Source organism: Ranitomeya imitator, chromosome 5 (assembly GCF_032444005.1).
Source record: "Ranitomeya imitator isolate aRanImi1 chromosome 5, aRanImi1.pri, whole genome shotgun sequence".
NCBI classification, from domain to species: domain Eukaryota; kingdom Metazoa; phylum Chordata; class Amphibia; order Anura; family Dendrobatidae; genus Ranitomeya; species Ranitomeya imitator.
Window position 1 is genome coordinate 414,101,064 of NC_091286.1, and position 27,634 is coordinate 414,128,697.

The 27,634-nt window shown below is 45.3% G+C and overlaps 1 protein-coding gene across 1 annotated transcript in view; it reads right to left on the bottom strand.

The window, feature by feature from the left end:
• Positions 1 to 27,634, bottom strand: part of LOC138638055 (solute carrier family 12 member 9-like) — a 415,221-nt gene that overhangs the window by 348,643 nt on the left and 38,944 nt on the right. Inside the window, exon 2 of the mRNA XM_069727024.1 lies at positions 26,162 to 26,296. Coding sequence (XP_069583125.1) covers positions 26,162 to 26,296 — 135 coding nt within the window. The remainder of the gene's footprint in view (positions 1 to 26,161; positions 26,297 to 27,634) is intronic.

Consider the following 27,634-nt stretch of genomic DNA (forward strand, 5'->3'; position numbering starts at 1 on the left):
TGGAGCCAAGAGCGGAGATGCTGGAGGCGGAGCCAAGAGCGGAGACGCTGGAGGCAGAGCCAAGAGCGGAGACGCTGGAGGCGGAGCCAAGAGCGGAGACGCTGGAGGCGGAGCCAAGAGCGGAGACGCTGGAGGCGGAGCCAAGAGCGGAGACGCTGGAGGCGGAACCAAGAGCGGAGACGCTGGAGGTAACGCCAAGAGCGGAGACGCTGGAGGCGGAGCCAAGAGCAGAGACGGAGCCAAGTGCAGAAACACAGGAGAGGGAGCCAGATAGAACCGCAAAGAGCGGAGCCAGATAGAACCGCAAAGAGCAGAGCCACAGAGCAAAGCCAGAGAGTACGAAGCAAGGACTGAGTGCAGAGCCGCAAGAGTGCGGAGTGTAAGCAGACTGAGAACACAAGGAAAGACAAAGCAGGGAAGGAAGCCACAGACAAGGAGACCGAGAAAAGACAAAGTACAGACAAGGCAATGGAACAAGACACAGGGACAAAGACACAGGGACCAGGATATTCTGCCTCCTGGAGAGCAGACTACAAGAACAAGGCAAAAGCACAGAGAAAAGCTCAGAGGGAGAAACTCAGAGCAAGGCCAGGCAAACTCAGCAGCTAAACACTAACTGAGCTAACACATTGCACAGGCCCAGAGCACAGGGTGGAGCTGCACTATATACAGGAGGCCTCTTGGTAATTGGTCAGGAACTGATTAGACAGGTGCACCTGATTCCTATAAGAACCAGAGAGTTCAGGCGCCGCCCCCTATACACATAGCCATGAGGCATGCAGAGAGCAGAGACACAGAACATGGAGCTGGCATTAAAGAGAAAGCACATCATGGCCTGGAGCAGTGGGTAAGATTGTGTGAGAGATGTGAGGCCATGCTGTGATGCCAGCAGAGTTGTTACACAGTCCCTTTAACATAGACTATATTGAAGCTGGAGTTAAAGGTCAATCATGTAACCAGTGCTAGCCAATACCATTATAACAACTCAAGCACTCCAGTAAATAAATAACATACCGTATGTCCCGATGTCTCCCAACCCTTAGCATGATGTACGCCCCGAGGTTGTAACAATACTCGGGGTAATGTGACCATCATAGGGCTGCAACACACGGCCCGGTGTTATCTATTTAATGGAGTGCTGTGCACTGGAGCTGTTATAATGGCGTCTCCAGCCCCACTACATGATGGATGTTCATCAGGAGCCGTACTCTAGTTGGTGTTAAAATTCCATCTCTTAGATAATTATACTTGGACTTATGTGTAAAGAGAAGGGATACCAGAATGGGCATTTTCAGGACATAAACTACGTACACGTATTGGCACTTAAACTCCTTTCTGCTAATCACTTAGGTTTTTGCACTTTTATTCCTGCAGCCGCTGACGTTGTCCTGATCCATGTTTCCCAGTTTGCAGAACTGATATTTTATTACATATCTCCCATGATTCAGTGTAGTTAGTGTGCCATCCACCATAAGTGATACAAAGATTGTGTGTCCATGATTGGCAGGTATTGTGCATGTTTTCCGTTCATTAGAATAGGAAGTGTCCATGATTGACAGGTATTGTGCACGTTTTCCATTAATTAGAATAGGAAGTGCCTATATTTGGCAGGTATTGTGCATGTTTTCCGTTCATTAGAATAGGACGCGTCCATGACTGGGAGGTATTGTGCGTGTTTCCCGCTCATTAGAATAGGAAGTGTCCATTATTGGAAGGTATTGTGCATGTTTCCCATTCATTAGAATAGGAAGTGTCCATGATTGGCAGGTATTGTGAATGTTTCCCGCTCATTAGAATAGGAAGTGTCCATGATTGACAGGTATTGTGCATGTTTCCCGTTCATTAGAATAGGAAGTATCCATGATTGACAGGTATTGTGCGTGTTTCCCGTTCATTAGAATAGGAAGTGTCCATGATTGACAGGTATTGTGCATGTTTCCCATTCATTAGAATAGGAAGTATCCATGATTGACAGGTATTGTGCGTGTTTCCCGTTCATTAGAATAGGAAGTGTCCATGATTGACAGGTATTGTGCATGTTTCCCGTTCATTAGAATAGGAAGTATCCATGATTGACAGGTATTGTGCGTGTTTCCCGTTCATTAGAATAGGAAGTGTCCATGATTGACAGGTATTGTGCATGTTTCCCATTCATTAGAATAGGACGCGTCCATGATTGGCAGGTATTGTGCATGTTTCCCATTCATTAGAATAGGACGCGTCCATGATTGGCAGGTATTGTGCGTGTTTCCCATTCATTAGAATAGGAAGTATCCATGATTGGCAGGTATTGTGCGTGTTTACTGCTCATTAGAATGGGAAGTGTCCATTATTGGAAGGTATTGTGCATGTTTCCCATTCATTAGAATAGGAAGTGTCCATGATTGGCAGGTATTGTGCGTGTTTCCCGTTCATTAGAATAGGAAGTGTCCATGATTGGCAGGTATTGTGCGTGTTTCCCATTCATTAGAATAGGACGCGTCCATGATTGGCAGGTATTGTGCGTGTTTCCCATTCATTAGAATAGGAAGTGTCCATGATTGGCAGGTATTGTGCGTGTTTCCCGTTCATTAGAATAGGACGCGTCCATGATTGGCAGGTATTGCGCGTGTTTCCCATTCATTAGAACAGGAAGTGTCCATGATTGGCAGGTATTGTGCGTGTTTACTGCTCATTAGAATGGGAAGTGTCCATTATTGGAAGGTATTGTGCATGTTTCCCATTCATTAGAATAGGAAGTGTCCATGATTGGCAGGTATTGTGCGTGTTTCCCGTTCATTAGAATAGGAAGTGTCCATGATTGGCAGGTATTGTGCGTGTTTCCCATTCATTAGAATAGGACGCGTCCATGATTGGCAGGTATTGTGCGTGTTTACCGTTCGTTAGAATAGGAAGTGTCCATGATTGGCAGGTATTGTGCGTGTTTCCCGTTCATTAGAATAGGAAGTGTCCATGATTGGCAGGTATTGTGCGTGTTTCCCGTTCATTAGAATAGGACGCGTCCATGATTGGCAGGTATTGCGCGTGTTTCCCATTCATTAGAACAGGAAGTGTCCATGATTGGCAGGTATTGTGCGTGTTTACTGCTCATTAGAATGGGAAGTGTCCATTATTGGAAGGTATTGTGCATGTTTCCCATTCATTAGAATAGGAAGTGTCCATGATTGGCAGGTATTGTGCGTGTTTACTGTTCATTAGAATAGGAAGTGTCCATGATTGGCAGGTATTGTGCATGTTTCCCGTTCATTAGAATAGGAAGTGTCTATGATTGGCAGGTATTGCGCATGTTTCCCATTCATTAGAATAGGAAGTGTCCATGATTGGCAGGTATTGTGCGTGCTTCCCTTTCATTAGAATAGACAGTGTCCATGATTGGCAGGTATTATGCGTGTTTCCCACTAATTAGAATAGGAAGTGTCCATGATTGGCAGGTATTGCGCATGTTTCCCATTCATTAGAATAGGAAGTGTCCATGATTGGCAGGTATTGTGCGTGCTTCCCTTTTATTAGAATAGACAGTGTCCATGATTGGCAGGTATTGTGCGTGTTTCCCGTTCATTAGAATAGGACGCGCCCATGATTGGGAGGTATTGTGCATGTTTCCCGCTCATTAGAATAGGACGTGTCCATGATTGGCACGTATTGTGCGTGTTTTCGGCTCATTAGAATAGGACATGTCCATGATTGGCAGGTATTGCTCGTGTTTCCCGTTCATTAGAATAGGACGCATCCATGATTGGCAGATATTGTGCTTGTTTCCTGCTCATTAGAATAGGAAGTGTCCATGATTGGCAGGTATTGTGCATGTTTCCGTTCATTAGAATAGGACGCATCCATGATTGGCAGGTATTGCGCGTGTTTCCTGTTCATTAGAATAGGACATATCCATGATTGGCAGGTATTGTGCGTGTTTCCTACCCATTAGAATAGGACGCGTCCATGATTGGCAGGTATTGTCCGTGTTTCCTGCTCATTAGAATAGGATGCATCCATGGTTGGCAGGTATTGTGTATTTCCCTTTCATTAGAATAGGACGCATCCATGATTGGCAGATATTGTGCTTGTTTCCTGCTCATTAGAATAGGAAGTGTCCATGATTGGCAGGTATTGTGCGTGTTTCCGTTCATTAGAATAGGACGCATCCATGATTGGCAGGTATTGCGCGTGTTTCCTGTTCATTAGAATAGGACATGTCCATGATTGGCAAGTATTGTGCGTGTTTCCTACCCATTAGAATAGGACGAGTCCATGATTGGCAGGTATTGTTCGTGTTTCCTGCTCATTAGAATAGGATGCATCCATGGTTGGCAGGTATTGTGTATTTCCCTTTCATTAGAATAGGATGCATCCATGGTTGGCAGGTATTGTCTGGGTTTCTCTTTCATTAGAATAGGACGAGTGCATGAAACTTGACAATTCTGTCCATGCCTTTGCTGGTGTTCGGGGTCTTGGCAGGTGTTCGGGGTCTTTGCTGGCGTTCGGGGTCTTGGCAGGTGTTCGGGGTCACACCATCAGCAGCACTGAGCGCCTCTATTCAGCACCAGACAACTCCTTTAAATAAAACTTTCCGACCTTTATCTGGAAAACCCCTTTACTTGTCGCCAGCCATATACGATTTACTGCCATATGAGAAATGTGCAGGATCTGCTTTTACGTTCTAACTTTTCATTTCCTCACACAATGTACCGATTGGTATGAAAAGTAGCAGAGAACAGAGAGCTGCTGTAATAATAGCAGGCAGCAGGCAAACGCCATGTCTGGATATTCCGCCTTTCTGTGGTGTCGCTTCGGGCACACACAACCTACTGTAGAGCGCACGGTTTTAGGATTCTGAGCGCCGCCTTATATACATCATTGTAGCTGACAGCAAATATGCCGCCTTTGCTGAACGTATCAAATGCTAAATCATGAAGTGTGCTTCATCTACATTCCGTCCTTTGGTGTTGCCGCGCTCCATTCTCATTCTCTGGCCTCCTTCCACTGTATTGTTTTTTCTGCTACTAGTTCAAAACTGTCGCACCCCGTTAATGTGCCCTGTGCCATGCCAGGCTGGCATATGGATTAATCAGACTTTGCCTCCCTCTCTGTGCCTTCAGTCCTTTATTCCCTTGCAGTATAGGTATTACAGAGGTAGCAGCAGAATGCAATGCTGAGCAGAGTGAAAGCTCTGAGATACACGGGCTTTCCGATCCATGTCCGATCAGCACTAGGATCAACAACTCTCACAGCGATAGGTGAAGAGCTTACTATTAATACTGATACTTAATAGATATATATATATAGATATAACATACATATTTCGCTGCGGATAAGGTGAGACACAGGTGAGACAAAAGTCGTGAGGTCATAGGAGGAGGTCAGAAATGGCAGGAGTGACACATTAAGGGATGGCAAGGGGACTAGAAATTAAACTGCATGAACCCATCACCCACCCGGTTCATAGAACCAACACAGATATAAAGTGCAGAGCGGTGGGACAAGAGGACTAAGAGGACTTAGTTGAGAAGTAAGTGCTGTGGAAAGTGTTGTGACCGGGTCAAGTTGACCTTAGACAGTGGACTATGATTGGGAGATCTAAGCCTGCTTCAAGAGGACATCATCAAGGAACGACGAAAACTGCTAACAGCAAGTATAATGGTGCAGGTTAGTACGTTCCACAGAACAGGTGCAGCACAGGAGAAGTCCTGCTGATGGGAATGAGAAGATTTTATAATGAAACACAGACTATATCTGTTGGTAGATGATGTAATATGCAAGAAAATTCTCAGCCCAGGAGGATGTAGCCTTGGTCGAGAATAGAGCTACCGTGACACAGGCTTCAGTTCTACCATAGCTCTTCAGCCTCACTGGCATATCAATTCAAATGCTCTCTGCACTTTATTTCTGTGTTGGATACAAGCACTGAATGTATGATAATTAAGGAGAAAGGAAGTTCCAACATCTACAGTGCTGGTCGAATACTGATAAAGAGGAATCATTCACTGAAAAAGGAGTGGATGGGAAGTACCTGAGAATTGTATTGGGAAGTCACATATTAAGCTGGTATGTGCACCAAAAGCAGTTTTAATTTCTTGCAAGGGATGAGAGCAGCAAGGCATTTCCAGAGATTTTGTGTGAAAAAACAGGTAGACTTTAAATTCTTTATCCTTTCTTGGATTATATAAGTGGTTTAAATCCTGGCATATTTAAGTGACTTGTAAGGGTAATATCAGCAAACCATTGGGCCGTGAATGTGTGAGGCCGGCGTCACACTAGAGTTTTACAGACGTATGAGAGGCTCAAAAACTACGCATTGCACACGGACCAATGATTCTCTATGGGGCAACTCCTATCTGCCATATATTTCTCAGCTGTATTTTACGTGCGTAGAAAATCACAGCATGCTGTGTTTGTCAGCGTATTGCGCAAAAAATCTGCCAATGAAAGTCTATGGGGGCGAGAAAAATACAGATTACACACGGACCAGTGTGACTTGCGAGAAATACGTGTTCTATAGAAAAGCCGGCAATTCAGTGCGGTGTAGAGTAAAATCACACTGACAGGTTACAATAGAATAGCTAAAATAAATGTCTACACATAGTATAGGTACCGTATATACTCAAGTATAAGCCAACCCGAGTATAAGCCGACCCCCCTAATTTTGCCACAAAAAACTGGTAAAACTTAACCCCTTCATGACCGGGGGATTTTTCGTTTTTCCGTGTTCGTTTTTCGCTCCCCTCCTTCCCAGAGCCATAACTTTTTTATTTTTCCGTCAATTTGGCCATGTGAGGGCTTATTTTTTGCGGGACGAGTTGTACTTTTGAACGACATCATTGGTTTTAGCATGTCGTGTACTAGAAAACGGGAAAAAAATTCCAAGTGCGGTGAAATTGCAAAAAAAGTGCAATCCCACATTGGTTTTTTGTTTGGCTTTTTTGCTAGGTTCACTAAATGCTAAAAATGACCTGCGATTATGATTCTCCAGGTCATTACGAGTTCATAGACACCAAACATGACTAGGTTATTTTTTATCTAGGTGGTGAAAAAAAATTCCAAACTTTGCTAAAAAAAAAAAAAAAAAAAATTGCGCCATTTTCCGATACTCGTAGCGTCTCCATTTTTCATCATCTGGGGTCGGTTGAGGGCTTATTTTTTGCGTGCCGAGATGACGTTTTTAATTATAGCATTTCAGTGCAGATACGTTCTTTTGATCGCCCGTTATTGCATTTTAATGCAATGTCGCGGCGACCAAAAAACGTAATTCTGGCGTTTCGAGTTTTTTTCCCGCTACGCTGTTTAGCGATCAGGTTAATATTTTTTTTTATTTGATAGATCGGGCGATTCTGAGCGCGGCGATACCAAATATGCGTAGATTTGATATTTTTTTATTGATTTATTTTGATTGGGGCGAAAGGGGGGTGATTTAAACTTTTATGTTTTTTTTATTTTTTTCACATTTTTTTAAACTTTTTTTTTTAACTTTTGCCATGCTTCAATAGCCTCCATGAGAGGCTAGAAGCAGGCACAACCCGATCGGCTCTGCTACATAGCAGCGATCTGCTGATCGCTGCTATGTAGCAGAATTGCACGTGTGCTGTGAGCGCCGACCACAGGGTGGCGCTCACAGCGACGGGCAATCAGTAACCATAGAGGTCTCTAGGACCTCTATGGTTACCATTCACAAGCATCGCCGACCCCCGATCATGTGACGGGGGTCGGCGATGACGTCATTTCCGGCCGCCCGGCCGGAAGCGGTAGTTAAATGCCGCTGTCTGCGTTTGACAGCGGCATTTAACTAGTTAATAGGTGCGGGCAGATCGCGATTCTGCCCGCGCCTATTACGGGCACATGTCAGCTGTTCAAAACAGCTGACATGTCCCGGCTTTGGTGCGGGCTCACCGCGGAGCCCTGCATCAAAGCAGGGGAGCCGGCACCGGACGGTATAGTACGTCCGATGCCGGTAAGGGGTTAATGACTTGAGTATAAGCCTAGGGTGGAAAATGCAGCAGCTACTGGTAAATTTCAAAAATAAAAATAGATACCAATAAAAGTAAAATTAATTGAGACATCAGTAGGTTAAGTGTTTTTGAATATCCATATTGAATCAGGAGCCCCATGTAATGCTCCATACAATTTATGATGGCACCATAAGATGCTCCATATTAAAATATGCCCCATATAATGCTGTACAAATGTTGATTATGACCCCATAAGATGCTCCATACAGACATTTGCCCCCATATAATGCTGCACATGGCCACATAAGATGCCCCATACAGATATTTGCCCCATATAATGCTCCAGAAATGTGGATTATGGCCCCATAAGATGCTCCATACAGATAACTGCCCCATATAATGCTGCACATGGCCACATAAGATGCTCCATACAGATATTTGCCCCTATATAATGCTGCACATGGCCCTATAAGATGCTCCATACAGATATTTGCCCCCATATTATGCTGCACGTGGCCCCATAAGATGCTCCATACAGATATTTGCCCCCATATAATGCTGCACATGGCCCCATAAGATGCTCCATACAGATATTTGCCCCCATATCATGCTGCACATGGCCACATAAGATGCCCCTACAGATATTTGCCCCCATATAACGCTGCACATGGCCCCATCAGATGCTCCATACAGACATTTGCCCCATATGCTGTTGCTGCGATTAAAAAAATAAAAAAATAAAAAATCACATACTCCCCTCTCAGGCCCCCGGCACTTGCTATAGTCACCTGCTCCCCGTTCCACCGCTGGGTGCCGCTGTGTCTTCCCATCCTCTGCACCGACGTTCAGGAAGAGGGCGGCGTGCACTAACGCGTCACCGCGCACTCTGACCTGAGAGTCACTGCGGAAGACACAGCGTCACCGACGGTGCAACGAGGAGCAGGTGAATATCACTCACTGCCCCCATCATACTTACCTGCTCCTGGCGCCGTCGCTGCACATCTGTTCCCCGGCTCCGCATTTTCTTCCTGTAGTGAGCGGTCACCGTTACCGCTCATTACAGTAATGAATATGGGGCTCCACCTCTATGTGAGGTGGAGCCCCATATTCATTACTGTAATGAGCGGTACCATGTGACCGCTCACTACAGGAAGCTGCAGCGCCAGAGAAGCAGGGACCTGCAGGGACCACGCCAGGAGTAGGTGAGTATAATTAGACAGCCCCCGCTCCCCCTCCCCTGCTGACCCCTGGGTATGACTCGAGTATAAGCCGAGAGGGGGACTTTCAGCCCGAAAAAGTGGGCTGAAAATCTCGGCTTATACTTGAGTATATACGGTATGTGTATATATATATATACATACATAAACAGTACAGACCAAAAGTTTGGACACACCTTCTCATTTAAAGATTTTTCTGTATTTTCAGGACTATGAAAATTGTACAAGCACACTGAAGGCATCAAAACTATGAATTAACACATGTGGAATTATATACAGTTAGGGCCAGAAATATTTGGACAGTGACTCAATTTTCGTGAGTTGGGCTCTGCATGCCACCACATTGGATTTGAAATGAAACCTCTACAACAGAATTCAAGTGCAGATTGTAACGTTTAATTTGAAGGGTTGAACAAAAATATCTGATAGAAAATGTAGGAATTGTACAAATTTCTTTACAAACACTCCACATTTTAGGAGGTCAAAAGTAATTGGACAAATAAACATAACCCAAACAAAATATTTTTATTTTCAATATTTTGTTGCAAATCCTTTGGAGGCAATCACTGCCTTAAGTCTGGAACCCATGAACATCACCAAACGCTGGGTTTCCTCCTTCTTAATGCTTTGCCAGGCCTTTACAGCCGCAGCCTTCAGGTCTTGCTTGTTTGTGGGTCTTTCCGTCTTAAGTCTGGATTTGAGCAAGTGAAATGCATTCTCAATTGGGTTTAGATCTGGAGATTGACTTGGCCATTGCAGAATGTTCCACTTTTTGGCACTCATGAACTCCTGGGTAGCTTTGGATGTATGCTTGGGGTCATTGTCCATCTGTACTATGAAGCGCCGTCCAATCAACTTTGCAGCATTTGGCTGAATCTGGGCTGAAAGTATATCCCGGTACACTTCAGAATTCATCCGGCTACTCTTGTCTGCTCTTATGTCATCAATAAACACAAGTGACCCAGTGCCATTGAAAGTCATGCATGCCCATGCCATCACGTTGCCTCCACCATGTTTTACAGAGGATGTGGTGTGCCTTGGATCATGTGCCGTTCCCTTTCTTCTCCAAACTTTTTTCTTCCCATCATTCTGGTACAGGTTGATCTTTGTCTCATCTGTCCATAGAATACTTTTCCAGAACTGAGCTGGCTTCTTGAGGTGTTTTTCTGCAAATTTAACTCTGGCCTGTCTATTTTTGGTATTGATGAATGGTTTGCATCTAGATGTGAACCCTTTGTATTTACTGTTATGGAGTCTTCTCTTTACTGTTGACTTAGAGACAGATACACCTACTTCACTGAGAGTGTTCTGGACTTCAGTTGATGTTGTGAACGGGTTCTTCTTCACCAAATTAAGTATGCGGCGATCATCCACCACTGTTGTCATCCGTGGACGCCCAGGCCTTTTTGAGTTCCCAAGCTCACCAGTCAATTCCTTTTTTCTCAGAATGTACCCAACTGTTGATTTTGCTACTCCAAGCATGTCTGCTATCTCTCTGATGGATTTTTTCTTTTTTTTCAGCCTCAGGATGTTCTGCTTCACCTCAATTGAGAGTTCCTTTGACCGCATGTTGTCTGCTCACAGCAACAGCTTCCAAATGCAAAACCACACACCTGGAATCCACCCCTGACCTTTTAACTACTTCATTGATTACAGGTTAACGAGGGAGACGCCTTCAGAGTTAATTGCAGCCCTTAGAGTCCATTGTCCAATTACTTTTGGTCCCTTGAAAAAGAGGACGCTATGCATTACAGAGCTATGATTCCTAAACCCTTTCTCCGATTTGGATGTGGAAACTATCATATTGCAGCTGGGAGTGTGCACTTTCAGCCCATATTATATATATAATTGTATTTCTGAACATGTTTTTGTAAACAGCTAAAATAACAAAACTTGTGTCACTGTCCAAATATTTCTGGCCCTAACTGTACTTGACAAAAAAGTGTGAAACAACTGAAATTATGTCTTATATTCTAGGTTCTTCAAAGTAGCCACCTTTTGCTTTGATGACTGCTTTGCACACTCTTGGCATTCTCTTGATGAGCTTCACGAAATAGTCACCGGGAATGGTTTTCACGTCACAGGTGTGCCCTGTCAGGTTTAATAAGTGGGATTTCTAGCCTTATAAATGGGGTTGGGACCATCAGTTGTGTTGTGCAGACGTCTGGTGGATACACAGCTGATAGTCCTACTGAATAGAATGTTAGAATTTGTATTATGGCAAGAAAAAAGCAGCTAGAGTTCTAGCAGCAGACACATCTCTACAACAACTGTTAAGAAGAGACTTTGTGCAGCAGGCCTTCATGGTAAAATAGCTGCTAGGAAACCACTGCTAAGAACAGGCAACAAGCAGAAGAGACTTGTTTGGGCTAAAGAACCCACATAGACATTAGACCAGTGGAAATCTGTGCTTTGGTCTGATGAGTCCAAATTTGAGATCTTTGGTTCCAACCACCGTGTCTTTGTGTGACGCAGAAAAGGTGAACGGATGGACTCTACATGCCTGGTTCCCACCGTGAAGCATGGAGGAGGTGTGATGGTGTGGGGGTGCTTTGCTGGTGACACTGTTGGGGATTTATTCAAAATTGAAGGTATACTGGACCAGCATGGCTACCACAGCATCTTGCAGCGACATGCTATTCCATCCGGTTTGCGTTTAGTTGGACCATCATTTATTTTTCAACAGGACAATGACCCCAAACATACCTCCAGGCTGTGTAAGGGCTATTTCACCAAGAAGGAGAGTGATGGGGTGCTACGCCAGATGACCTGGCCTCCAGTCACCAGACCTGAACCCAATTGAGATGGTTTGGGGTGAGCTGGACCGCAGAGTGAAGGCAAAAGGGCCAACAAGTGCTAAGCATCTCTGGGAACTCCTTCAAGATTGTTGGAAGACCATTCCCGGTGACTACCTCTTGAAGCTCATCAAGAGAATGCCAAGAGTGTGCAAAGCAGTCATCAAAGCAAAAGGTGGCTACTTGGAAGAACCTAGAATATAAGACATAACAAAAAAGTGTAAAACAACTGAAATTAAGTATATAATTCCACATGTGTTAATTCATTGTTTTGATGCCTTCAGTGTGAATGTACAATTTTCATAGTCATGAAAATACAGAAAAATCTTTAAATGAGAAGGTGTGTCCAAACTTTTGGTCTGTACTGTATATATATATATGTCATTGAGACACATATGTATTTATATTTAATACAGAGCTAGATAGCATAAAAGCCGGTAATTCAATTACTGGAAACTGTAAACCATTTCATATCCCATTTTTTGGGCATATTCCTCACTAATAATGTTAGTAGAGTGTGTGTGCAAAATTTGGGGGCTCCAGCTGTTAAAATAAAGGGTTAAATCACGGAAAAAACTGGCGTGGGCTCCCGCGCAATTTTCTCTGCCAGAGTGGGAAAGCCAGTGACTGAGGGCAGATATTAATAGCCTAGAGAGGGACCATGGTTATTGGCCCCCCTGGCTAAAAACATCTGCCCCAGCCACCCCAGAAAAGGTGCATCTGTAAGATACGCCTATTCTGGCACTTAGCTACTTTCTTCCCACTCCCCTGTAGCGGTGGGATATGGGGTAATAAAGGGTTAATGTCACCTTGCTAATGTAAGGTGACATTAAGCCTGGTTAATAATGGAGAGATGTCAATAAGACACTATCCATTATTAATCCAATAATATTAAAGGGTTAATAATACACACACACACATTAAGAACAAAGTATTTTGTTGAAATAAATACACACATGGGGTTGTAAAATCTTTATTGTACTCTTAATCCACCTGAAGACCCTCGTTCTGTAAAAGAAAAAAAAAAGAAAAAAGCAACAATATCCCATACCTTTCAGGCGCTCAGTCACATCCCACGCTGTAAATCCATCTCAAGGGGTTAAATAATTTTACAGCCGAGAGCAGTGCTAATGCAGCTGTTACTCCTGCTTGTAAAAACTTGGGAATGAATGGAATGCAGGGGAACGTAGCATCGTAGACTTGCGGTGCTGCGCCCCCTGCTGGCATAAACTCATATGAACTCTAGAATGGGAATTTTTATGAATATTTTCTCACGCTAGAGTTCATATTACTTTATGTCAGCAGGGGGCGCAGCAACGCAATTCTACGATGCTACGTTCCCCTGCTTTTAATTCATTCCCCAGATTTTACAACCAGGAGCAACAGCTGCATTAGCAGGCTCCTAGTTGTAAAATTATTTAACCCCTTCAGATGGATTTACAGCATGGGACATGACTGAGCGCCGGAAAGGTATGGGATATTGTTGCTTTTTTCTTTTTTTTCTTTAACAGAACGAGGGTCTTCAGGTGGATTAAGTGTACAATAAAGATTTTACAACCCCATGTGTGTATTTATTTCACTAAAATACTTATGTGTGTATTATTAACCCTTTAATATTGTTGGATTAATAATGGATAGGTGTCTTATTGACACCTCTCCATTATTAACCAGGCTTAATGTCACCTTACAATAGCAAGGTGACATTAACCCTTTATTACCCCATATCCCACCGCTACTCTGGAGTGGGAAGAGAGAGGCAAAGTGCCAGAATAAGCGCATCTTACAGATGTGCCTTTTCTGGGGTGGCTGGGGGCAGATATTTTTAGCCGGGGGGAGAGCAATAACCGTGGACCCTCTCCAGGCTATTAATATCTGCCCTAAGTCACTGGCTTTCCTACTCTGGTGGAGAAAATTGCGCGGGAGCCCACGCCATTTTTTAATGCGATTTAACCCTTTATTTTAACAGCTAGAGCCCTGAAATTTTGCACACACTCTACTAATATCATTAGTGAGGAATATGCAAGGAAAAAAGGGATATGAAATGGTTTACTGTATGTAAACCATGTCTCGTATCCTGCCGGGTTTGATAAGGAGATAGCAAAAGCCGGCAACTGAATTACCAGCTTTTATGCTATCTAGCGCTGTATGAAATATAAATTTTATATATATATATATATGTGTGTGTGTGTGTGTGTGTGTGTGTGTGTGTGTGTGTGTGTGTGTGTGTCTCACTGATATGAGCCCATGGATCCATTCCATGTCCATTTTGCAAGGTTGCAAGGAAAAAACGCCGTACAGATGCCGTACGGATTACATACGGAGGATGACATGCGTAAAATACGCAGCCACACCCTGCCTACGGATGACATACGGATCACTGTTTTGGGATCATTTCTGCGTATTACGCCTGTAAAAAACGGACCGTATTTCCCTACGCTCAGTGTGACCCCGGCCTGATAGTGAGACAGAATCTTAAATTTGGCTTTCCTGACTCTGCCAATCGCTCTATTGAGTCTCTCAAGTAAAGAGGATTTCCAACCAATCATTTGTCCCAATCAGATGCTGGAATTAGCCGGAGGAGATGAATGTATGAAAACGCTTTATTTTATAGCTAGCCTACTAATTTTCAGCTGAGCACCTCTCCATGCAGCCTGTAGTAGCCCCTGGCCTGTGCCACATAGGGAACCGCCCAGGAAGGAGTACTATGATGCAGTGCTACATATGAGACATGGAAGAGAAGAGACTTTGCACACTGCTGATCACTTGACACAGCTTGAAGTGGCAACCAGAGCAGAATTTGCCCTGCCCTGGAAAACCCCTTTAATACCAGTTTCAGTCTGCAGTCAGCGCAAACCCTTACAGCTTAACCCTTAAGCATGCAGCGATCTTGTCTATGTCTCCCATACACAGGCGCGTTCATTTGGATTAACGCTCCTGGGTTCTCCATCAGAGCTGCTGTCAGAAATGTCAGGTGGTGGCGTATCTCAGTAAGAACAAAAGGATGACCAGGTCCCAAATTGGACGTTTAGGATCCTTCACTCCCCTGACAATCATGCGTACGGGCCCCATATGCACATTAGTGAGGATGAACCCGTCACTATCAGCAGGCTAGGACAGCGTTAGTCTAATGTGCACGGGGGCTTTAAATAGGGACTTCATCACATTTAGCAGAGAGGAGAAACTGGCTAATTCAGGAGCAAATATGAGCGCACTGAACGTTCCTCACTTTAAAGAGCAGTGTGCCATCTAGTGGAATCAGCTAGTAATGCAGTATCTCGATCACTGTCTCATGCATAGCTGCAATCGCCTCCGTCATGTGTGCGCATTCTGGTCTCCATGCTATAGGATCGCCAACTATGGAGGAAATTCAAGTTCAAGCTCACACATTCCCATTGGAATTAAGTTGCACATATTTTATTTCCAAGGGCTCACAGAGTAGTGTAGTGATGATCTGGAGGTCTGGTTGCTCCATCCAGCTTATTGTGCAGCCATAGTGTCCACATAGGCATCATGGCGTCAGCGCGTCTAGTTATCCACTACAGGGGAAACGGATTACGTGACTTGAGACAAGTTTCTGAAGGAGAAAATATTTTAAGGCAATATTTTTTGGGGTTTTTACAAAGTAGTCATGGCCCGGCAGTAATTGCCATGAATTATAGTTTAAAGCTATGCCAGTTTGGTTAGCACTTTTGGCGCACGGACAAACACATTAATTAAAGGGAATCAGTCACCAGGTTTCTTGCCACCTAATCTGAGAGCAGCATAATGTAGGGAAAGAAACCCTGAATCCAGCAATGTATCAGCAGTTTTACCAGCATCAGATTATCACTAGTGGACTCCCACGCCTGCTGGCATGTAGTCCTTAATATTCATGAGCTCTGTATAACCCCACCTCCACCATTGATTGGCCGCTTTCTGCCTATGCAGAGTGTACAGAAAGTCGCCAATCAGTGGTGTGGGAGAGTTATACAGAGCTCAGTATTCAGAGAACTGGCAGATCTGCAGCTACAGTAAGCAGGCCAGTAATTGACATATCGCTGGAATCAGGGTCTATTCCCCTAACTCACGCTGCTTTCAGATGAGGAAGTAAAAACCCTTTAAGAGGCCTATGTCTGTGTGCGATGCTTGCATATTGGCTCCACCAGCTTTGTGCCCACTCTCTATTCTGCGTAACAGATGAGGGTCCTGAATAGGGAAGCCCCTGTGTCCCCCCAAGAGTTCCCACAGAGGAGAAAGTTTACATGACAATGCAGAGAAAAACGAACTCCAGGTGAATTTCTGTTCCTCTGTATGACATATATGACTATGGTAGGATTATTACGATGCAGCTCGGAATGTTCCTCTCGCCGTCTCTATGACAACACAACAAAAAACGACAGCAATTCAGGGAAACAAAACTACTAACTACAAAAAACAGGAACGACAGATGTAACACTTCTAAGAAAAGAGTGACGAGATCCCCCCTGTAGGATGCGCAGCCCCAATATTGTACGTTACTGTTCACACCCATCATTGGAACGCACTATATACAATCACAGAATGAGAACAGCGATATACCTGGCCAGAGGCAGAAGGATGGTGACCCCTTCATAGAAGACGCTCCGGCACGGCAATATGACACAGCACACAAGGCGTTAACCAGTACGAGCAGCAGCAGGAGGGTGTGCTCACCAGAAACACAACATGCACTTATTCACCTCTGTGTGTACAGGAGACACAACACAGCTTCCTGCCAGATTAGCCCTTTTAATTTTCTAGCCGTTTTCGCTGCTTTTCAATCTGCAGGTTTTTCACTTTTTCTCACCGCACCCTCACTGAAGGCAGAAATGTAGACAGATTTGAGCAGTTTTTGAGCGTGGACGATCAGAGCTGGAGAGAGGAAATTACGGAAAAGTGAAGCAAAAACAAAAAGTATTTTCTCTCCGAAGATATATTGTAGTGCAAAGTATCGTATTGTTTATTTAAAAAAAACTATTAGTCACCTTTGTGGAATTTATTTTTGCTTAGGTGCATGTATTTGGGGCTTAAAAATATATTTTGCTATTGGGTTTCATTACAAATCAGTTTGCGGGCTGCAGAATGAGTTAACTGAGAAGCCATGAGGGAGTTCCTTCTGATGGTCACACATTTATCTGTTTTTTCTGGAGTTCCTCTAGAGCAGGGGTCTTAAACACGCGGCCCCCGAGGCAGTCATCTGCGGCCCGCGGTGCACGCTAGGAGAGGAGGCGACACAGAGCTCTGGGAGTTTCGCAGCTGCCCACAATGCATGACGCGTCGCCATGGATAATGAAGCCGCGCGTCGCCAAGCAGGAAGACGTGCAGCAGTGTGCAGCACCTGTGACGGTCGGAAGTCACTCTGCGTATCCATGGCGACGCATCATGCATTGTGGGCAGCTGAGAAACTCCCAGAGCTCTGTGCCACCTCCTCTCTTCTAGCGTGCACTAGGTTGAAGCAAAGCATTGCGGGGGGATGCAGAGCCTGGCTGGGAGGACAAGGTATGGGCTGTTATATACTACGTGGCTGTGCTATATACTACATGGGCTGTTATATACTACGTGTGTTATATACTGCGTGACCTGTGTTATATACTACGTGCGCAGTGTTATATACTACGTGCACAGTGTTATATACGTGTCCTGTGCTATATACTACATGTGCTGTTATATACTAAGTGGGCTGTGTTATATACTACCTCGGTTGTTATATACTACGTGGCTGTGTTATATACTGCGTGGGCTGTGTTATATACTACGTGGGCTGTATTATATACTACGTGGGCTGTGTTATATACTACGTGGGCTGTGTTATATACTACGTGGGCTGTGTTATATACTACGTGGGCTGTGTTATATACTACGTGGGCTGTGTTATATACTAGGTGGGCTGTTATATAGTGCGTGGGCTGTGTTATATACTACGTGGGCTGTGCTATATACTACATGTAGGGCCGTATTTGCCACTAGGCACTTGAGGGCACATGCCTAGGGCGGGACAATGCCGGGAGCGGCACCTGAGCAAGTTTTTTGCTCTGTTCTGTTTTTTTCTTTTTTAAATTTAAGTCTGGGGTCTCCTCCCCGCTTGTCCCCGCCCGCCTCCCACCTCAACCCCCCTACTTGAGGACGTCATACTCACCTACTCCAGCGATGCCTGGCCTCAGCGCCTGCAGCTCGTCCTGTGTGAACGGTCACGTGGTACCGCTCTTTAAGGTGATGAATATGGATGCATATTCATCACCTTAATGAGCGGTACCACGTGACCGCTCACGCAGGAAAAAGCTGCCACGCCGGGACACAGCTCGGTTCGGCGCGTTGTGGAAAGGTGAGTATGACAGCCAGGGAGGACGGGGGGGAGGATGAAGGAGGGCGGAGGGAGGATGGGGGAGCGAGCCATGCATGCAAGATGGGAGCAGGAGCCAGGGAAAGCTGAGCCATTCATACAAGGGGGGAGAGCTGAGCCATTCATACAAGGGGGAGGAAACTGAGTCACTCATACAAGGGGGAGGAAACTGAGCCATTCATATAAGGGGGGGGAAAGCAGGGCCATTCATGCAAGGGAGGGGAAGCTGTACCATTCATACAAGGGGGAGGAAAGCTGGGCCATTCATACAAGGGGGAGGAAAGCTGAGCCATTCATACAAGGGGGGGAAAGCAGAGCCATTCATACAAGGGGGGAGAGCTGAGCCATTCATACAAGGGGGGAAAGCTGGGCCATTCATACAAGGGGGGAAGCTGAGCCATTCATACAAGGGGGAGGAAAGCTGAGCCATTCATACAAGGGGGGAAAGCTGGGCCATTCATACAAGGGGGAGGAAAGCTGAGCCATTCATATGAAATGTGAGGGGGGAACAATTTGAGTGGGGATGGGGGATTTATTATGTGTGTGGTGAGTATGAGTGGGGGTGAGGGGATTTATTATGTGTGGGGACAACTGGAGTGGGGATGGAGGGATTTATTGTGTGTGGGGACAATTTGAGTGAGGATAAGGGGATTTATTATGTGTGGGGAGATTTGTAGTGGGGATGAGGGATTTAATGTGTGGGGGGATATTTGAGGACACAAAATGAAGAGCAAAGGGGAGATGGGGAAACAGTATGGGAGAATGGGGGGCATGTATGAGGAAACAGTACTGGGAAATGGGGGGCATGTATGAGGAAACAGTACTAGGTAATGGGGGCATGTATGAGGAAATAGTACGGGGGAATGTATGAGGAAACAGTACTAGGCAATGGGGGGCATGTATGAGGAAACAGTACTGGGGAGCGGGGGGCATGTATGGACAATGGGGGGCATGTATGAGGAAACAGTACGGGAGGATGGGTGCAGACAGTATGGGGAGCAAAGGGGGAATGTATGCGGGCACAGTATGAGTAGCGATGTGAAAAATGTATGTGGACAGAGTACAGGGAGTGAGGGTGATGGGATGTGTGCAGACACAGTTTGGGGAGTCAGGTGAGCAGGCAGTATAGAAAGCGAGGGGGTAAATATATGAGGAGACAGTATGGTGAACAGGAGGGATGTGAGAGGAGACAGTATGAGGAGGGAGGGGAATAGTGTGAGGAGACAGTATGGGGGAGAAAAGTGAGTGGGCACAGAATAGAAACTGAGTAGTGGGTTCGTAGCATTGGGGACAGTGTAAGGGCACAGCCAGGAGCGGACAGTATACCAAGAAGGGGGAGTGTGATGAGAGAGTACAGTATAAATACTGGGCCTAATAGGGGGGACACAGTGTGAGTGGACAGTGTGAAGAGGGGGCCGGTATGGAAAGGAGAGGTCAGTGTAAAGAGCATGTACCATAAGAGGGACAGTGTGGGGGTCATGTTTTGTGCAGACAATATAGTGAGGGGCAATTTTTCATTCAGGAGCATTATAATGACACTTGTATCTTTAAGGGCATCATGTGGAGATTTTCTGCAAAAGAGCGGAGAAGATGGAGGTCTCCAGAGACGGCTGTCGATGAGAAAACTCATCATGGGGCCTGGACAAGATGAAGAAAAGAAGGAGAACGGCTCCAGAAGCAACGTCATCTATCAGGTACCTGGATGTAAATGTTATTTGTGATACTGACTAATTCTCATGTTTTATTTATTTTAGGAGCATTAAAGGGGATGTCCAGGTTTGTAATGAGTCTGCAGTCATTCTTTGTGACTGCAGACTTCTGAGTTCTCACAGTGCGCACTGCACGCTGTCAGGATTCTATCTTGCTGGCGATTTATATACATGCGGTCAAGTGCTGACTAGACATTTGTGGCCTCACTAATGAACTGAGCGAGGCCGGGTACGTCTAGTCGGAATGTGGTCAGAAGTATACAAATCACATGCTTGTGCTGACATGACTGTCCACCAGCAAGGGAGAATCCTAAAAGTGTGCAGTGCATGCGTTGTGAGAATTCAGAAGCTGCGATGCCAGGACTCAGTTCTGCAGGTTCCAGTAGTCGTCACATGGACACTTCACTCATTTGCGATTTTCATACTTCTGGTCCTGTGACAACGAGCTTCTCTTCTGCTTCTCTCTGTTTTTCACTGAACATTGAGAGTATTAGGAAGAGAAGCTCGTCGGTACATGGCTAAGTGTGCAAATCGCATGTGTGCTGGGGGGGAGCCAAAATGAATTCTTTCCCCGGGTGCCAGAAAACCGATATACACTTCTGCTGGTATGCTACTGCGAGCGGCGATTACCGGGTCCGGTGGAGGGATGTGTGTGCACAGGCAGTGAGGCAGGGACTGAGGGTGTGCACAGAGAAAGAATGGAGACCCGGAGACTGCCCGTCCCAATCTACGCCGTAGCCTGGAGCCCTCATTATCATAGGAATATGTCAGGTAATAAATTGTTTTTTCTAAAGCTTTATAGTGTAGTTTTAGGTCAGGGAGGGATGGTTAGGGATGAGCTAGCAAGGTGCAGGAACAGATAGTGATGGCTACTTGCAGACATGTGCGGCACTTGCGGTTTTGCACTTGCGGTGAGACAAAAAAACACTGCTAGCAGCGTTTTTTTCCATTGCTGCAAGTCCCGCATTTGCGGGATCGCGGAAAAACTCGCAAGTGCCGCACATGTCCGCAAGTCCCATAGGGAATGAATGAGGCCGAACGCAGTGTTGCCGTAAGTGATCAGTTACGCGGCAGATGCGGAAAAACTGTCGGATCTGCTGCAAAAGGCTACTTTCACATCAGCGATTTTTGCCAAAGTCACTGCCGATAGTGTCATACTCATCAATGGGGGAGGCAGCACTAAAAGTGCCTAGAGCAGCAGAAACTCTAAATACGGTCCTAACTACATGGCTATTATATACTACGTGGGTTGTGTTATATACTACATGGGCTGTTATATACTACGTGGGCTGTGTTATATACTACGTGGGCTGTGTTATATACTATGTGGGCTGTTATATACCACGTGGAATCTGTTATATACTACATGGGCTGTTATATACTACGTGGGCTGTGTTATATACTATGTGGGCTGTTATATACCACGTGGAATCTGTTATATACTACATGGGCTGTTATATACTACGTGGGCTGTTATATACTATGTGGGCTGTGTTATATACTACGTGGGCTGTATTAAGTTTGAAAGGAATGCGGCCCGCCAGCTTAAATTTTTTTTTATGTGCGGACCCTTTACTCTGCCGAGTTTGAGACCCATGCTCTAGAGTGATTTATGACCACAGACCACATCAAAGTTAAATGTGCAGGAAACAAAGAAGCTATAAAAGCCAAATGGTGCAAAATGATTAATGAAGCCCGATATTATTCCAAATACATGAATTTAAGTAAAAACTAAATAAATAGCCCCTGAGGGACATCTCTTCATTGTCCTGTTGATTTCTGATAACTAAAGTGTAATTACTATTTAGAATGTCTGTAGGATCACACCTGTTAGTAACATCAGAGGCCAGCACCGATCTTCTGGCTGCTAATGGGCTGTGTGACGACACAGCATTTCTTCTTATTTATGCCAGACGTAACTTGTGTAGGCCCAGAATCATAAACAGTTCTCTGAAGTATTGACTCTTCTCGTAGGACAAATATTTACCCCTAATATTATCTCCTACAGTTTATCTTCTGTTATCACTGCAAAACAGTAAAGGTACCGTCACACATAACGATATCGTTGCTTTTTGTGACGTAGCAACGATATCGTTAAGGAAATCGTTATGTGTGACAGCGACCAACGATCAGGCCCCTGCTGGGAGATCGTTGGTCGCTGAGGAAAGTCCAGAACTTTATTTCGTCGCTGGATCTCCCGCTAACATCACTGGATCGGCGTGTGTGACGCCGATCCAGCGATGTCTTCACTGGTAACCAGGGTAAACATCGGGTTACTAAGCGCAGGGCCACGCTTAGTAACCCGATGTTTACCCTGGTTACCAGCGTAAACGTTAAAAAAACAAACACTACATACTTACCTTCAGCTGTCTGTCCCCAGCGCTGTGCTTCTCTGCACTCCTCCTGCATCCTGTGTCAGCGGCGGCCAGCCGGAAAGCAGAGCGGTGACGTCACCGCTCTGCTTTCCGGCTGACCGGCGCGGACAGTGCAGAGGAAAGCAGAGCGCCGGAGGACAGACAGCTGAAGGTAAGTATGTAGTGTTTGTTTTTTTAACGTTTACGCTGGTAACCAGGGTAAACATCGGGTTACTAAGCGCAGCCCTGCGCTTAGTAACCCGATGTTTACCCTGGTTACCGGGGACCTCGGGATCGTTGGTCGCTGGAGAGCTGTCTGTGTGACAGCTCTCCAGCGACCAAATAGCGACGTTGCAGCGATCGACATCGTTGTCGGTATCGCTGCAGCGTCGCTTAGTGTGAAGGTACCCTAAGGCATGGCCATTGATCAAAGATGTGTGCTGATATGTTGATTACATACACTGTCCAGGCCAGCCAGTTTCTTGGCATTCCCAAAAAGGAGGAAAAAACATGCAAATAGCTTACATAATTGAACAATGTAGGTTGGCCTCATTCACATCTCTCTCTGATCTCTGGATGCTGGTTGAAGGCAAGTTGAGAACGATTTAAAGAGACTTTTTCTTCTGGTTGGTTTGACTCTTCAGGATCTCAGCTTAGGGTACTATGGACCTGGCTGATAGAACACAGGACTGCTTCATTGACCATCACTGAAACCCCAGAGACGTCTTAAACAATCCAGGTTGGGACAATCGGGTCACTTGGCCACATACCTCACTGCTCTCGGTTAGCTTCCTAAGCTTGTCGGTACCTCCTGGCTGTGGGGGGCCTGCCAAAAGTGGGGAGCCACTGGTGGGGGTAAGCGACACTGGAAGTGGCTCTAATTCCGGCGAATCAGAGGAAGGGTGAGAATCTGTAATTTGCACCATCTTGGGTATTTGCTGGGACTGTTCTGCATGCTCTTGTGTGTTGGTGGTTCAATAAATTATTGCCACATTGTTTTACCCCCACCCTGTGTTGTCTGAGGAGTCCTCTGCTCACGAGGAGAGAGCGGGCGTGCAGTGGTATGGCTCCTGGTCCATGCAGTCTTTCTAAAGACAGCCAGACCAGCGAACAAGAGCGCCCACGGACCCCCGTGTCTCCACAGGCTGCTCGGAAGTTTTGTCTGAAGGATGTGTGAGCGAGAGGCTGCTGATTGGCTGCAGTGCTCATATGGCATAACAATGTGACAGGAGCGCCAGAGAACCCATCGTTGACATCACTGAGTGCGAGAGGCGAGTATCTGTTATTTTTCATTTACATTGGCGAATAGGAATGAAGGAGTTGGAAGAGTAGTGGACAGCCCCTTTAAGAAAGAAGCCTAGACAACCCATTTAACAAGTAAATGACTGAGAAGCCCGGGCCGACTCCCAGGTGTGCGAGCGCTCTCCGACTCCACCACGAGTCTGTTATGTCCCTGCTTATATCAGGAGGTCCTGGGCACTCCAGGATAGATATATGACTCTGTATGTCAGGTTGGCATCAGCCATTCTGTAACAAACCAGTACCACTCTCTGCTCACAACATGGCAGCTCTCCTGGCGCATTACTGCAGCTCCTCCTCATTGGCTATATAGAGGGCATGTAATAGATCTCAGTGCAATCACTATCATAAATCTATCATAAGAACATTTTACAAATCTGATGAACAAGTCTCTTTACTTACAGGAAGAAACACACTTGTGCTATCTCTCCACGGAGCGAGAAGGGGCCCAAGGCTACAGAGGAGGGCACTCATATCCATTACTCTTTTCTCTGTTTTTCTTCCACCCTTGGCTGACAAATATAGCCAATCTGGCCAGAATACCGCTGTGTGATAGTGTCCTACACAAAACATTACAGTAAAAAACTAGATAAGGTTAGGCCACCTGTGGACATGGGATCCCTGTGAGGAAACCGCTACTGAGCATGTGCGACCACCAGCACTAGACACATTAGGTGGACATTCTGAGTAAGAATGAAAAGAACACCAGGGGGCACCATAACAGGAGCATTGTTATGTAAACGTCCAATCGGACAGTGATGGCTGTGTTTTAGACAAAGTATGACCGGTAACTCTAGCCTTGGGGCTCATGCACACTAGCACAAAACTCCTATGGCAGTGTACAGAGCCTGTGCAGTACCTTCCTTATGGAGCTAGTACACCTCCGCTCACTGCTATACAAGATCTATTGTAGAATGGGAAAATACCTGTGCTCATATGGGGTCCAATCAACTTCATCACTGTGTGTTTCTATATGAAATCGATGGTATATGGAATAACAGCAGAGGGCTCAGGAAATATTACAAGAGAGGGTTCAGGGATGATATGGAATTACAGCAGAGGGCTCAGGGATGATATGGAATTACAGCAGATGGCTCAGGGATGATATGGAATTACAGCAGAGGGCTCAGGGATGATATGGAATTACAGCAGAGGGCTCAAGAATGATATGGCATTACAGCAGAGAGCTCAGGGATGACATGGAATCACAGCAGAGGGCTCAGGGATGATATAAAATTACAGCAGATGGCTCAGGGATGATACTGAATTACAGCAGAGGGCTCAGGGTTGATATGGAGTTAAAGGAGAGGGCTCAGGGATTATATGTAATTACAGCAGAGAGCTCAGGGATGATATGGAATTACAGCAGAGAGCTCAGGGATGACATGGAATCACAGCAGAGGGCTCAGGGATGATATACAATTACAGCAGAGGGCTCAGGGTTGATATGGAGTTACAGGAGAGGGCTCAGGGATTATATGGAATTACAACAGAGGGCTCAGGGATGATATGGAATTACAGCAGAGAGCTCAGGGATGACATGGAATCACAGCAGAGGGCTCAGGGATGATATACAATTACAGCAGAGGGCTCAGGGATGATAAGGAATTACAGGAAAGGGCTCAGGGATGATATGGAATTACAGCAGAGGGCTCAGAGATAATATGGAATTACAGCAGAGGGCTCAGAGATGATATGGAATTACAGCAGAGGGCTCAGAGATGATATGGAATTACAGCAGAGAGCTCAGGGATGACATGGAATTACAGCAGAGGGCTCCGAGATTGATAAGCAAACCCCTGGATGATTGGGTCCGGCAGGTTCGGCCGAACAGTTAAAAACGTTTGGTTTGGGTACCAGAACAGTACCCGAGCCCGGACCCCATTTACTTGATTGGGATGGCCTGAACATCCAATTTTTGATGCACTGTCATGCAAACACTGCCTCTTATCGGCGGTAAAATCATTACCGTCTGTCAGAGGGCTGCAGTTCCCACACTGTCATATGACAGTGTGAGTCCACACCTGTGACCCAAGGTAAAAAGTTTACCTCCGGTCCCTGTCATCGGCTGATGGGACTACTACTTCCGTCAGCCTATGCCTGCTGCCACTAATAACAGCAAGAGGAGGATGCAATAGTTTTTTTTATTTAAAAAAGACGTTAGTCCAAGGCTGAATCGCGTCGTGAAAATACAAAACGCTTACCTCATCTTGGTTCCAGGGATTCTTATTACAGCAGCACAGCCTGATATCATGTTATCGTCCAAACTCGTCATATATACAGATAAAGGCAGCATCTTATTCATTTAACTATCTGCCCAGGTCATTGTTATATAAATTTGTGATTGTTGATAATGTCACATTTACTTTTAGCGGAAAAGTGGGCCTCTAATGTTGGTTACTGGTGGGCCCTTGGCGCCCCAGTCAGACACTGGGTGCTAGAGAGAAGTACATACCTTCATGTTCACCAATGCTGAAGCATAGTGTGCAGTTGTTTCTTATAAAGGATACAGTAAGCTCCGCCAGCATCCAGTGCTCCATTGGTAGATATGGCACAGACTGACAGCACAGTCATGCCAATGATGAAGTAGGAGAGGATCAGCATGCCCACCGTCTCATACAGACCAGACTGCCCCACCACAAATCCTGCAAAAAAGACAATAATTTGCCATCATGAGAGGGGTTGTTAGCATACAACAGTCCCTCAGTTCTTTCCCTGCAAACTATATAACCCTGATAGCAGGAAGGCGAAGAATACCATATCTCATCATATAACCTGAATGACATCTGCTCACAAAGGAAAAATTAAAGAGGTTGTCCAGATTTGTCACAAAAGTCTGGTTTTTCATGTGATAGCGGCGATATGCACCTTCCGGCCACATTCCGACTAGACATGAGCAGCCTCGCTCCATTCCCTTATGATGAGCGATTCTGCGCACTTCTAGTCAGACTGTGGCCGGGAGTTGCAGATTACATAATTGTGGTCACATGACCACTTGATCTCAACGCCATCCATGGGGAATATCTGACAATGCGCTGTGCGCGATGTGAGGATTTACAAGTCTGCAGTCACTTACAGTAGCCGCAAAGTGTTGTGCCAAATCTGGACAATGTCCTTAAGGGAAACCTACTTGATTGCATGTAAAACCAACTACAGTGAAACCTGAGAAAAAGTGGGCACATTTCCATTCATATGGAGTTCTATCAGCATGTCTGGATTACGCCCTCATGTCGGCATTTTATCTATATTCGATCCGTTAGTTTTATCTGCATACACATCATCGTAAATCATCCAGGATAAAATCTTTTACTTTTCTATAACTAATATGGATCCAGACAGCAGTTTTTAGGGATACGAATTACAGTACAATTATTTGGCGTCTCGATTCTATTTTATTAGCAATTTTCCGCCAAAAAAATTTGCATGTCAAATTCATGACGAGCGTTGGTGTCCCTTACACCACAAATCTTACTCCAGTACCTGACTAGAGTAAGAATTAAGGTGAGGCGCACATGAAGGAGCACACCACTTCGCACCTCGCCTGATTCATTAATAGGCATGCACCTCGCATTACAATCTGCGTCATAATCAAAATTGGCAAGAAAAAAAAATCAGTCTTGAGGAATCGGGGTCTTAAAGGGAATCTGTCATCAGATTTTTGCTATTTAATATACGAACTCCATGATGTAAGGGCAGAGACTCTGATTCCAGGGATGTGTCACTTACCGGGCTGTGCTTTAATGTTTCAATACAATCGGTGTTTATCAGAGATTATTATCACTATAGGACTAGCTTCCTTGTGCATGGTAGTCCAGCCAGCTTTCTGTCACTATATAATGTACATAGGAAGCTGCAAATCAGCGTTGTGTGCAGTGGTTACACACAGCCCAACATGTGACCTCCGCTAGTTCTGCAGCAGGGACAACTGTGGTTATATCATTACTGCTGCACCCGAATAAACTAAGTGATACATGGTGTGAATA